The 13,627-nt window shown below is 40.8% G+C and overlaps 1 protein-coding gene across 1 annotated transcript in view; it reads right to left on the bottom strand.

The window, feature by feature from the left end:
• The window catches only part of PREX2 (phosphatidylinositol-3,4,5-trisphosphate dependent Rac exchange factor 2), a 261,658-nt gene that overhangs the window by 110,864 nt on the left and 137,167 nt on the right, over positions 1-13,627 (bottom strand). Inside the window, exons 22-23 of the mRNA XM_058668713.1 lie at positions 10,633-10,817; positions 3,619-3,780 (exon numbers count right to left, since the gene is read on the bottom strand). Coding sequence (XP_058524696.1) covers positions 3,619-3,780; positions 10,633-10,817 — 347 coding nt within the window. The remainder of the gene's footprint in view (positions 1-3,618; positions 3,781-10,632; positions 10,818-13,627) is intronic.

Genomic DNA, 13,627 nt, shown 5'->3' with positions numbered 1-13,627 from the left:
TGGTCTTAGCAAAGCAGCACTATTGTCCATCCTGGGGTGTCAGTTAAGGTCTGAATATGTGTCCCTCAAATTTCATATGTTGGAAACATAATCCATAACCCTCAGATTCTTACGATAATGGTATTTTGAATAGGACACTTTGGCGAGGCCCTCACAAGTGACTATCTATCCACGGATTAATGTGTTATTGAAGAGTGCACCTGTCACAAGCTCTTTCAGTCTCCCTTGTGATGCTGTTACTCAGCACAAAGGACCTTACCAGACACTTACCAGAGGAATCTGGGCAAGAACTGTATGCACAATTGCCCCCACCTAGTTATCCATTTTAGAATGATCAGTATTCATAAGTAAAAGCTATACTCTCACAGATGACCTGTATAATGGAAACTAGCATACCAGAAAGTGAAGATACATTGCAGTATGTATCGCTACTCCTGAATAGAAGGAGGACTCCCAATGAAACTGCTAAATACACCTTGGCAATATGATACTAGATTTTCTAACATTGCTTATACCTACAATGCCATGATACACTTAAACAGCAGAATATTACACTTGTAACTGTTACTTAACAACTATACTCTTAACAATATGTGGGGAGATAATAGGCGGAAGGGGCAAAAGAAAGGGGAATTCCTATACCTACACAGTACATCATGGAAAATAATAAATATGATATTTTAAAAGATAGTATTAAAGACAGTCTTCTAATTTCTACATGTAATATTTATATGTAAATAGAAATTGCCCCTTGAATAACATACAACATACCCAATGCTTAAAATGTCTAATTATAAAATAATTTTAAAACCGAAGAATAATTCTAGAATTAAGACTCGCCAAGGTGATTTAGGGGGAAGAACATTCTTCTAAGCAGGGCTTAGTTTTGCATCTGATTCATTCAGTTTACTCCATGCAGAATAAATGCTGCTTTGGATTCTGGGCCCTGCCTTGTCTCACACATGTGCTGAACACATCTGTGTTCTGTAAATACAACCTGCCAGGAAGCCTATTATGGCTGCAGCAGTCTGGCTCTAGAAGTTAAAGATATGAGCTGGTTTCTATCATTAAAAGCTAAAACTTATAAAGTAAGAAGAAACTAAATCCAGTCTTTTAGAGATCTCAGTTTCTATGGATACATTTAAAGTCGTGAACAGTTTTAAAGTCTTCATTTAGAAGAAATGGAACACTATTGTCCATGTTGCTAACAGCAACTTAAAAGTAAATACATAGAAACTAAAAGTTCATCTCATAAATACTATGGTTTCTGTTGACATGCATTTCATATACACATAGAGCTAACCTTATATGACATACTGGATCTGCAGCATGAGGTTATATAGCTTATCCAAGTTGACAAGAGCCCTGAAATGTTTTCTTGCTAACTTTTCATCTGTATCTATTCATAAAGATAGCTAATTATTTCCATAGGTTCAAGATCAAGTGGAATGAACACAACAGTGTCTATAAAGCGCTTAGTTCTTAGGATCCTTTTACGGTTTAAATTAAAAGCACAGCACATAGCATTCCATAGAAGTCAATACAAAGTCTACTGCTTACCAGCTAAATGCAAATTTTTAACCTCCCTAAGAAGAATGTGAAATGAGAATTGTAATACACACATATTTTGGTGCTCTGACAATAGTGCATTTAAAGGAGGTTTTATTACTTTTTTGAATTTAGGTATTCTTTTATCACCTATTATCGCTGTCCATTTTCCCTTTCTTCTCTGCTTCACAAGTTTCCAGGACCTCAGTTACTTATGAGAACATGGAATACATCATAACTAAGTTTCTGAGATTTTTCCAGCATTCAGTGAAAAATTCTCTACTACAGGTGGCTTCAAATCCCCACAACAGATTTTTTTGTTTTGTTTTGTTTATTGCCAAATTTAGTTTTGTTAGAAACCAGTGAGCAGCAACTTCTTCGGAAACCATAGTCGAGCCATGATAAAATTGTTTGTGTTTTGTCCCTTCATTCAGCCTGAACTGATCTTTTTCTCCCCATTCTCTCTGTATTTCCACATTGCTTATTTCTGCACTATAAATCATCATTGATTTGTACCCTAAATGTTTGAAAAAATGACCATTTACTCTCCTTAATCTGATTCTTTCCCAACTAATACTTCCCCTGTACTTCTTCCAAAATGATTTTGCTATAAACAAATGCAAGCATTACATTCCTAAATATTACTGGGGAAGTTCAACTTACACTTATCCTTACAACTTACACTTACAGGAGGAGAGTGATTGGCCCCTCTCCTCCTGGACACCAGAGCTGACTGCTCGTTCTAACTATTCCTTCTTACCTAGATGATTATCTTCCAATTTAAGTGGAAGTTGTATTTGTCATGTAGCTCTACCCTTTCTTTTTTGTTTTTAAAGATTTATTTTATTTTTTATTGGAAAGTCAGATATATAGATAGGAAGAACTTCTGTCCGCTGATTCACTCCCCAAGTGGCCAACTGGCCGCAGCTGTACCAAACCGAAGCCAGGAGCCAGGAGCCTCTTTCAGCTCTTCCATGTGGGTGCAGGGTCCCAAGGCTTTGGGCCATCTTCGACGGCTTTCCCAGGCGACAAGCAGGGAGCTGGATATAAAGTGGAGCTGCTGGGATTAGAACCCTCACCCATAGCGGATCCCGGGACATGTAAGTTGAAGACTTTAGTCGCTAGGCTACGGTGCTCCGCCCAATATACTTTCTCAAAGAACCTTTCTGCTGCCACCCAGTCTAAAGAATACAAGCTAGCACTTCCTACCATACCTCCCTAGGAAGAATTCTCCATAATCCTTACCAATGTTTGATTTTTCTCAGTTATAGGTATTTACTAACTGCTTTTCTATTTTGCTCAATTGAATCTGAGTACCATGACAAGAGAGATATTGCCTCATTCTCCAATATTTTACTAACCTCTTAAACAATGCTTATATCAAAGGAGTGAAGTAATTGATCCATTTAAAATCAATCATGGTCCAAGTACTTACTGACCAAAGGTTTTTACCCCCTTTAATTGGGAGGAAAAGAAAAGAAGGGCTTCAGTGTATTTTAAAAATTGGCTTGAAAATTAGATGGCCTGCATATAACCTTCGGCTTTACTCTGTTTCTGATACAGCTCCTTGATTATGCGCCTGGATGGTATGTGGATAATGAGTGAATGGTGGCTCAAGTTCTTGATTTTCTATAACCGCTCTGGAAGTCAGGATGGAGTTACTAGATGCATGTTTCAATCTGTCCCTGTCTTGGATGTGTAGGAATTTAGGGAGTGAAATCAGTCAGTACAGAACTTTTTAATTTCCTCTCTCTGGCCTTCTCATTTTCTTTGTCTTTCAAATTTATCTATCTATCTATCTATCTATCTTTCTATCTTCTATGAAAGCCCTCACAGACACTTAAACATCAATATTGGGCTTACCAGTCCCCAGAACTTTGAGCTAAATCAACCATTATCTATACATGATCTTGTATATTTTCCATATGCACCAAAAACACAGACTAAGAGAGAGATAATACACGTTATCATTTTTAAAACAGGTAAAAATACCAATAAATAAAAACAGCAGGAATTGATTTATATTTGACATTTTATTGATGCTTACGTTTAAATTTATAGAATCTTTACCTTTTTATAGCTGGATATTCTCTGACATATGTGCTCAATTCTTTCACTGCAAATGGCATTGAATTTGCTCTGAAGGTCAGCAGGAATCACTTCATTTAGAGAACTAAGGCTGGTGCAGTTTTGTACAAAATGATCATCACTCTTGGCCAGGGCTTCAAGAATCTATAGTGATAAACACACACCCACAAGCAGAGCGTCGTCAAATAATGAAGATTAGCTAGATAAAACGGACATAAGTGAACCACACTGGGGAATTTCCTGACTGTTCATCTTGCAGTAGGTCCCGGCAATTTCTGAGCCCAGGGAGATACTGCGGGAGAAATGATTGGACCTGGCTGTCTGCAGTCTGAGGCTGTGCTGTCTGTGGGCTCTCAAAGCTTGCTTGGCGAGCTGAGTGGGCTTCAAAGACGCCCTGCTGCATGAATCAGTAGATTCTGACGGGGCACACATCTCTTATATTTCAGTTGGTATCACTCAGAATATTTTCTCTTAGTTTAGTAGATTTTTTTTTTAAGGAAAACAGAACTCTTGCTTGTTCCAGACAGCACAACCCAGAGAGTTCATTTAACCAATGTCTGTGTGCATTTAACCAATCAATAGATGAACTTACACTGGTAAGGTATAAATGACAAGTAGTACCTGAGCTCTAAGTGACAAAGTATCAGATCAAAGCAAACACATGCTTTTTCCAATTAACCAAACGTATTTGACCCATTGAATCAACTGCTAAGTGTATATTCTGAGAGCAGAAATTGTGTAAAAGAGATCACTGAACATTCCCGATGAATTGAAAATTAATTATGTGGTATATTTATGGGTGGTATAAGGGACTGTTCAAACATCACAAAAATTAATTATAACATTAAATTTTATTTTTGTAATATTCTGAAAGACAAAAAGTCTACAGAAGTTATGTTTATTTGAGGTTCCTCACTACTTTCAATTCCCTGTGAGGCTGAAAATGGAGTGTGTTTGTTGAATCAGTAGTCTGGAACTCAAAGGAGGCTTTATCATTAGTTGTATGCTCTTGGCCAAATCGCTTAATTTCATTGAGTTTCTTATGCACAAAATGGAAATGCATATTTGCAGTACCAACTTACACAGTTTTCACATGTAGAAAAATTCTTCAGGGGCTGGCATTGTGCTGCAGTAGAGTAAGCTGACACTTACAATACCAGCATCCCACACTTACTCAAGTACGGATTTGAGTCCTGGCTTTGATGCTTCCGATGCAGCTCCTGTCGACGCACCTGGGAAGCAGGGGAAGATGGCCCAGGTACCTGGACCACTTACACCCACATGGGAGACCCAGATGGAGTTCCACATTCTTTGCTTCATCTTGAAGCAGCTCTAGTGATTGTACCTTTTGAGAAGTAAGCCAGTGGACAAAAGGGATCTCTCTCTCTTTCTATTACTGCCTTTCAAATAGAGAAATAAATCTTCACTTTTTAGAAATGCATATTTACAGAAAGAAGAAAAGACAGAAAGATCTTTCATCCATTGCTTCACTCCCCAAAGGCCACAGCAACCATACCAGAGCCGATCGAAAGCCAGGAGCCTTTTCCAGGTATCCCACATGCATGCAGTGACCCAGAGACTTGGGAGATCTTCTGCTGCTTTCCCAGGCCATAAGCAGAGAGATGGACCAGAAGTGAAACAACTGAAATACAAACTGGCACCCATAAGATGCTGGTGCCTGAAGGTGGAGGATTAGCCCAATGAGTCATGGTGCTGGCCCAGACAGATGATTTTAAAAAAGAAAAGAAAAAAAAAGATTTTATGTGATTTTGCAAACCTGAAACAAGAAAATGAGGCCTCAAAACTCTTAGAATGTTTGTGGGAGGGGACTGCAATTTGAAGACATACATTCTGTGTTAAGAGATTAGCTATACACTGTCATCATAAAGCTGAGATATTTTTAAAATCTGCTTTTAGAACATAAACAATCTTTTTAAAGTAGATCATTTGGATCTTTATATTATTTTTTCCCTCTCAACTTAGGAAAAGTCACATTATAAATGTTAAATCTATCCTCCACTGCATTAATTTGAAAGAATGAAAAGTTAAAGCAGGGAAGCTAGATCTCACTTTTCTTGCAAAGTCTGAGGAATTCTGCCAAAATGATATAAAGGCAGAAGGGACACGAACACCCAGTCCTGTAAAGGTGCAGCAGGTGCTTGATTGTGCAGGTACAGGAGGCATGCAAAGCACGCACAGTCACCTTGTTGGCACCACAGGTTTTATCCAGTTGGATATAACCTTCTTCCCTGCTGCTCCACCTTGCATTAGTCAAGAGAACTTATGTGACATCCTTCCCAAATGAGAAATATATCCCTGAAAAGCAAACATTGAAATCCATTTATTTTATTACTTCAAATACTCTTTAGTGGATTCCATACATTTATTTCATTTTATTATTTCTTGGGTGAAATACTTCACATTGATAACAGACTCTGCATCCTGCAGGGAAGAGATAGGCCAGTGAGGCCACTGTAACATAAGGGAATATCACTTAGTAAAAATCAAGTGAAACTATCAGCTCTGATTCCGAATTCCACAAAAGTGAGCAATTTTAAAATTGATATAAATATATTTTCAACAAAACTACTGGGCTTGGAAAAGAATTTACATTAAAGCATGATGTTAGAAAATCTGACGTTAAAAAAGCAAGTTTTTCTATTTTATTTAAAATTTATTATTGTATTTAAATTATTTAACAGCTTTTGGCATAACACATTTTAACTTTACCTCATACTCGAAAATGTGATACACTACTAAATATTGAGTTCAGCTATAAAGTAAAAGACCATGGTTCCACAGGAACTGTTATCTATATTTCTGTGTATTTTTTAAATACCCCTTGCCACCTGCACGGGTGACTGGAACTGAGTTTCTGGCTTCCAGCTTTAGAGTGAGCCCATCTTGATTATTGCAGGTATTTAGGAAACAGATCAGTGGATGGGAGCTCTATTTTCTGTTTCTCTGCCTCTTAAGTAAATTGATAACTTTCTTTAAATGCAGCTTTAAAAAACCGCTCCTTTCCAAAGAAACTCACCTGCAACATGATATTGAATAAATAGATATTGCTAACCTAATATATGTAGTGCAGTTTTGCCATTATCGATTGACTAACCTGCCTAGGCAAGCTCCATCTAGGCTAACACTGTGCTTCAAAAGGATCTATAAAGGGAAAATTACAGACACCCTGGAAAATGGGGAAATATTAAAGAGACTGGACAAGCTAATAGCACAACATGTCTACTTACCTACATTTTTTAAAGCGTGAGTGTGTGTTTGTGGGGGAAGTTCCAATTACTTCATGCAGAACAAATAAACTTGTGTTTCTCCAAGGTACACTGAAAGCTTGGCAGTTTCCAGCTGTAGGCAAATGCCTAGGTTGCATTGTGCCTAGGCAAATGCTAACACTGCTGGGAAAAAACAGCTAAGAGTTGGTAGGCATGCTTGGCCTAATGCCAAATTTGTGTTGCGTTAACTATACCAATATGCCAGTATAGCTGTCTATTCTATTTGGTTTTTTTCTTCTTTTTTTGAAGATATGTTGGGAGCACATACTGGCATACTGGCACACTGGCAGCCGGGGTCTGGGGACCCTTGCACAAATGTGTATGGGACCCAGACAGGCAGAAGGGCCCCAGGATGAGATGCCACACTGCCAGAAGACCAGGCTTGGGAACCTGTGCATTCACAGGCATGAGGTGTTGTTGATTGCTCAGGGAAGGAAGTAGGGGGATGTGTGCGAGGGAAGATTATGGAGGAAGAAAGGTACGGGTGAGGAATGACTTCTGTGGGGCTTCCGCTGACTAGCCAACTGCACTTCCAAGTAAACAAGGGAGCTGAGTCCAGGTGGCTTAGAGGATGGAAACTGGTGGACCTTTCTCTGACAAACGAATACACCCACCCACATGGATGACATAAGCTGGGCTTGTTGGTATCAACTCTGTCCACCAGTGCACACAAAAGCTAAGGTTGGGGGAAAAAACTAGCAGGGCTTGACTACAGTGCCAACCGGTAAGTGTCAGAATAGAGAATGGGTCACATTAGGCTGGGCCTTGACACTAACCATCATACCAGACAGCTAGGTCTCGGAGCAGATTCTGTGGGGGATGGGTGGGCTTATACCTACAGGACTACAATACCCGCTAGTTTGCTCAAGAGTTGGGGCCAATGACAGGCCAAGCTAGACATGACCCCAAACTGACTGAAATCATGGGATCTATGGTTGGAACAGGCCAGGTTAGTCTAAGCTACACCACCTGCATGTGCACTCAAGAATTGGGTACAAGTTGTGCCAGCACACACAAAGGCCAAGGCTAGGAGAGTGGGATATGTTGGGTAAGGTTATAGCACACACTTACACATGTGAGTTCTGGGACTGGGCCTGGTGGAGGATATTGGGGAACTTCCCTGGTGGGCTGTATCTCCTACTGGAGACTATGTAAGTCAGGTCTTGGTGTTTGTTAGGCTGGTCAAGGATGCTCTACTAGTCAGCAGTCTGTGGGCTGGTTCCAGTTAGTAGACCTACCAGGGATGGGTCAAGCTGTAGCACACTGGCAAATACAGGAGCCAGGTTGGGGTGCAGGCCATTTCAGGCTAGGCTATCACACCTACTGGTTTAAACAAAAGTCAGGGATGAGGGGCAAACTGGACAGGGTTAGGCTGTAGCACCCATCAGCCAGAGTTGGAACTAGGGTCTGGCTAGGTCAGGTGAGGCTGCTGCATCTGATAGCAAAGGCCAATATGGAAGATGGGCTATGCTTGGCTGGGTCAAAACAATCACTGGCATGAGCAAGATCTGTAGTGGGGACCAGGATAGATTGGGGAGCTAGGGAGATGATCCTGCTGGCTACAGTTCCCACTCTTGAGTGAGTGCAAGAGCTGGAATGCGGATGATAAATTTGGCTGCACATGGCTGCTGTATTCCTTGGCATGGGAGTGGACTGGGTGACGGTGTGACAGTCTGGACTAGGCTCCAGAACCCACTGGTGCTTACAAGAGCCAGGGTGTGTGGAGGACAAGCTGGGTTAGGTCTCAGCACCCACTGAACCACATGAGAACCACGCCTAAGGGTAAGCCAGGAGCAGATGTGCTGTAGCACAAAATGGTATGAGCAGAAATAGGTGTGGGCCAGTCAAGGCTGCTGTTCCCAAGGTTAATGGTGGGATACAGGTGGGTCAAGTCAAGCTGAACCAAGAACTCATCAGTTGCATAAGGTCTGTGATGGGAGGTAGCCTGATAGAGGAGCTTGGGGAAATCCTGTCAGAATACAGTCCCTACTGGTGAGCAAAAAAAGCAAGTCTGGGATTATCCCAGACAAGGCTATGTTACAGTACCCACCAACACAGAGTACTCACTGGAATAAGCGTGGGTAAAATCTAGGGGCAGGCTTGGCTGTCCCAGTTCATAACACCCACTGGCAGATGAGACAACCAGGATGGGCTACAGGGCAAGCCTAGTTGGGCCACAACACCAGTCATTTACATTAGAACCAACACTGGGAACTGGCCAGGTTATGCTAGACTACAGCACCCACCAGCATGAACTGGAACAGGGGGGCAGGCCAGGTGGAGCTAGGTTGTAATACCTGTCAATGAACCCTCAGACGAGACAGGCCATGCCACTGGGCCTCAACACCCACCAGTGCACGTGAGACTGAGGGATCATAAAGGGGCCTACAAGAGCTCCCCTGCTGGGCCACTGGTACTGCTGGTGAGCATCAGAACTGGGACTTGGGGCAGACCAGGCTGGGCAGGGTTACAGAGACCATTGGCCTGCATGTGAGCTGGGTTAGTGGGAAAGACAGGCTAAGCTAAGCAATGGTACCCATTGGTTCATGCATGAGCCAGAATAAGTGCAGGCTGGTTGAACTTTTCTGCAGCATCAGCAGACAGGTATTAAGACTGGGAACAACTCCTGTCAGGCTAGACCATAGTACCACCTGGAGAGTGTAAGATCTGGAGCTGGGAACATGCCTTGTAGCGAAACTGTGGGCATTCCTCCCTGACAGGTTGAAGCTCCCAAAAGCGATCATGAGAACTAGGGCTTGTGGTGGGCCTGGTTGGACATGTGGTGGCACCTGCCAGCATGAGTATGGGTTGGACACCTACAAGAACCAAATGGGATATGGGACCACCTGGACTACTCTGCTGTACATACTGGCATGCACAGGAACCAAAGCTGGTGGTGAATCTGGTGAGGGTTATTGGAGGTTTCTCCAACTAGGCTGTAGTTCCCACTGGTGTATGAGGGCCCAGTTTATGGCAGGCAGGGATAGGCCGGGCCACAGTGTCCATTGGTTTGCTTATGAGATGGGGCTGGAGACAGAACTGACTGGGCAACTGCAACCACAAGTGTGTGTATAGGCTGATAGGCATGGACTGATCTGGATCCCACTCTTGCTGGCACACACAGGAGTCAAATGGGATCACCTCAATCAAGGTTTCTTTGGGAACCCACCCAACTAGATCGTTGGACTCAAAATTTCATCCACATGGTCTTACTGTAGAGTGCATGTATCAGAACTGAGCTTCTGGTAGTCAAAGTCTTTGCATTGGATGGAATGCACAGATGCACATGCGGGACTTGACAGATCAGTGAGGCCGCAGAGGATGTTTAGTACCATGGCAGAAGATGGAGGGCAGAATAAACTGGACAACTCTCTCAGCCAAATTTTGACAGCAAGTATCTTGGTGGGTGGAAACTGTAATGTGGACTATGTCACTTGAAGAACCTTGGAAGAACTTCCTCAATCTTGGAGCTTCAAAATTAACAGCACCTCAGAATCACTGAAACCACTTAAGCTATACCCTCAGAACACATTCCATACCAGGAACCCTAGGATGACATCAAGTGCCTGTCCCTCATCCCCGGGTTCCCACTTTCCTCCATTCCTCCACCCTTCCCACCCTGATCAGCCGTCCACGTGGGCATGCATCCTCAAGTATATAAAGATCATCAAAAATAGAATTATGTAAAATGACAATACCAAAAAGATACCTTAGCAGTTAAGCTGAAGAACCCTTTTGGCTCAATCATCTTCTCAACCACGTTGCACTTCACCCCAGCTGTGCTGTCATACTCATACACCACCCCATATTCCAGGTGAACATTGTCCACTGTCAGACTAACGTGTTCCTTCTTCCCATCAATGATGGCCATGGTGTTGAACTTGTCAATGACCTCTGGAGTAAAGACAATCTTAAGTCAGATAATTCATGAAGTGTTTCTTAGTCTTCTCAAATAATTGAGAATCTGAATAATTTGTGAAGGGTTCTTTAAAGGATGGCTAAATCTGATGTGTAAAATGAAGTATTTAATCTTAACATTCTAAAAAACAAGAACATTTAAAAATGCTTATGCCTCAATGATCCAAATCTCACCATTCTAACACAAATAGTCTTATCTTTAAACATCCTCATTGCTCAGCAAATCATATGTTTACCGATTTGTGCCAATATAAACACTATACAGGAAAATTTGTATTTATCCCTTAAAAGCATGCAGGACTTAATGTTAAAGTTTCTAAAACTGCTTCAAATATTAGATAAGCATTTTCTTAAAAAAGGAAAAATATATAAATAAGGCCATATTAAAGCAGAGAGGAGGGTACAAGAATCTTTAGCAGAAAAAGTACCTGAAGTTTCATGGAAGAGTTCACTGAGAAAAAGCCACCACTGTTTGCTATAATAAAACTTCTATAAATGTTTAACCTACAGTCTGCTGGTGAAACAACATTTAAAATCCTAAATGAGAAACTGTTGGGCACTCTAACAGTAAACATTAAATAACTAAACATAAAATTAAATTATCAAATAGGCAAACACAGAGTATTGATTTACCTTAAGGTAAACTAATTCTCAGAATACCTACAAACCAATTTCCAGAGCATCCTATCAAGCAACCCATCTGAGAATATGGCATCAAGGCAGACTTACTCTGAATATAGAATAAAAGTGTCAGGATAACATCCTGCACTTTGTCCTATTTTTACATTATATTGCTTTATCATAGTGCCCTCACATGTCTAATAAGTTTAATATATTTCTGATATTGTCCATGATTTAAATAGAATCCAATTAAGCGGACTTCCAGGAAAAAAGAAAACAGGTGTTTTTTCCTAAACATCCCGTTTATCATCAATTACTCAGGAATTATATAACAAAAAATATATATCTTTATTTCTTGTCACCAGTCTCTTATAAGGAGCTTCAGAAATCCCTGTAATTTACTGACAGACACCACAGGAATACCCTAATGAGGTGCTCCTTTCACATCCATCTAAGTTTATGCTAATAAGTCACCCTTGGCAAGCCTCCAGATAGTGTTAGGATGGAGGCAGTGGTCAAAGCAATCCATCATGTAATAAATGGTTGGAAAGTTCAGCCCCATTCCCAGAACTCTGAAATGGGACATGGACCATGGACTAGAGGCTAAATTCAATCACCAACAGTTGAAAGTTTACTCGATCCTGTTTACAGAATTGAATCCTCTAAAAGACAGAGTTTGGAGAACTTGCTAGTTTGGAAACTCACATTTCAGAAGGATGGAGCTGCCCACCTTTAGAGGAACTGACATTAATGTGCATCAAACTCTAGAGGGATGTCACTTCATGTACCTCTTTGGCTGAGTGTTTATTTTCTGCCCTCTGTAGTGAGTAAAGTGTCTTCCTGAGTTCCCCAAGCCATTCTAGAAAACTGTGAGACCCATAAAGAAGGATATGAGATCATTTTGAAACTACAGTCAGTTGGCCACAAATACCAGTGAAAATCTGAGACATGGAGACAGGTGTCTCAAATGGGAGTAGCCTGTGAATTGAGTATCATCTGCTACAACTCTGTAGTAGTTAATGTTACAAATAAACTGAATTGTAGAATACCCAATTCATGTTCAGAGTTGGAAAATTTATTGATGTGGAAGGAGGGAAAATCCTACACAAAAAATTTCAAAGGCACGGTAGGTATAAGTAGCTTGGAATTCCCCAGGTGGTTTGGAATTAACAACACAATCTCCAGAGATAGCCACCAAAAATGAATGGAAAGATGCCAGAAATGCTAGAAAGAAAAGACTCATGTAAGATAATTTTGAAAAAATAACTCAAGGTAGCTGTCAAATGCAGACATAGTTGTCCTTGGCAAAGAAGCCACTGAATAAATTAGACTGGTGCTTTTGCACCGTTGAAACAATCAAAATGATATGACTCTTATTTCAAAAGATCTCTCTTCTTTCTCTCTCATTTTTATATTTACCTCTTTCTTCATTGTCCATGTCTGAACAAATTCCTTGAACAAAGAAAATATTCAGAAAGGTATTATGGCCCACCATGACAGGTGATTCTGAAATTTCAATGTGCATACAAACCAAAACTTGTGAAAACAACTGTACAGGGTGTATATCCAAAAGACATGAAATCACCAGATCAAAAAGACACATGCATCATCATGATTACTGCAGTGGTGACCGTCAGCCAGTGAGTGGATAGAGAAAATGAAGCACACATACACAATGAAATATTATTCAGCTATGAAAATAATAAAATCCTGTCATTTGCAGAAGAAGGGATGGTACTGGATCTCATGGTGTTAAATGGAATAAGCCAGGCTCAGAAAGACACATACAGTATATTTTCTCTCATATGTGATAGTGAAGCAAGCCTCCACTGGAACATGGAAGTAATCACTAAGGCTGTTAGGACTAGAGGAAGACAGAGGGAGTTTGGATACTGAGTACCAACTCATAATAAGATAGAAGCAGTAAGTTCTTGGCATTACCCACCATGCTGGATGACTACAGATCACAATAAACTGTTATTCATTCTCAGAACAAACTGAATGTTCCAGTCATAATGTAATGACACATAGAGGAAAAAGTAATTAGCCTGCATTGATCTGTACACACTATATGCAGATATTGAAATGCCACATTCCACGTCAGTAAACATTCATTCTGATTAGTTAGACCTCAGCGAGTTTGAGATTCTGAATTTCTCCCTCAT

This window comes from Ochotona princeps, chromosome 9, assembly GCF_030435755.1.
Source record: "Ochotona princeps isolate mOchPri1 chromosome 9, mOchPri1.hap1, whole genome shotgun sequence".
Taxonomy (NCBI): Eukaryota; Metazoa; Chordata; class Mammalia; order Lagomorpha; family Ochotonidae; genus Ochotona; species Ochotona princeps.
The sequence above is the reverse complement of the archived record's forward strand: the minus strand, read 5'-3'. Positions and strand labels throughout refer to the sequence as shown.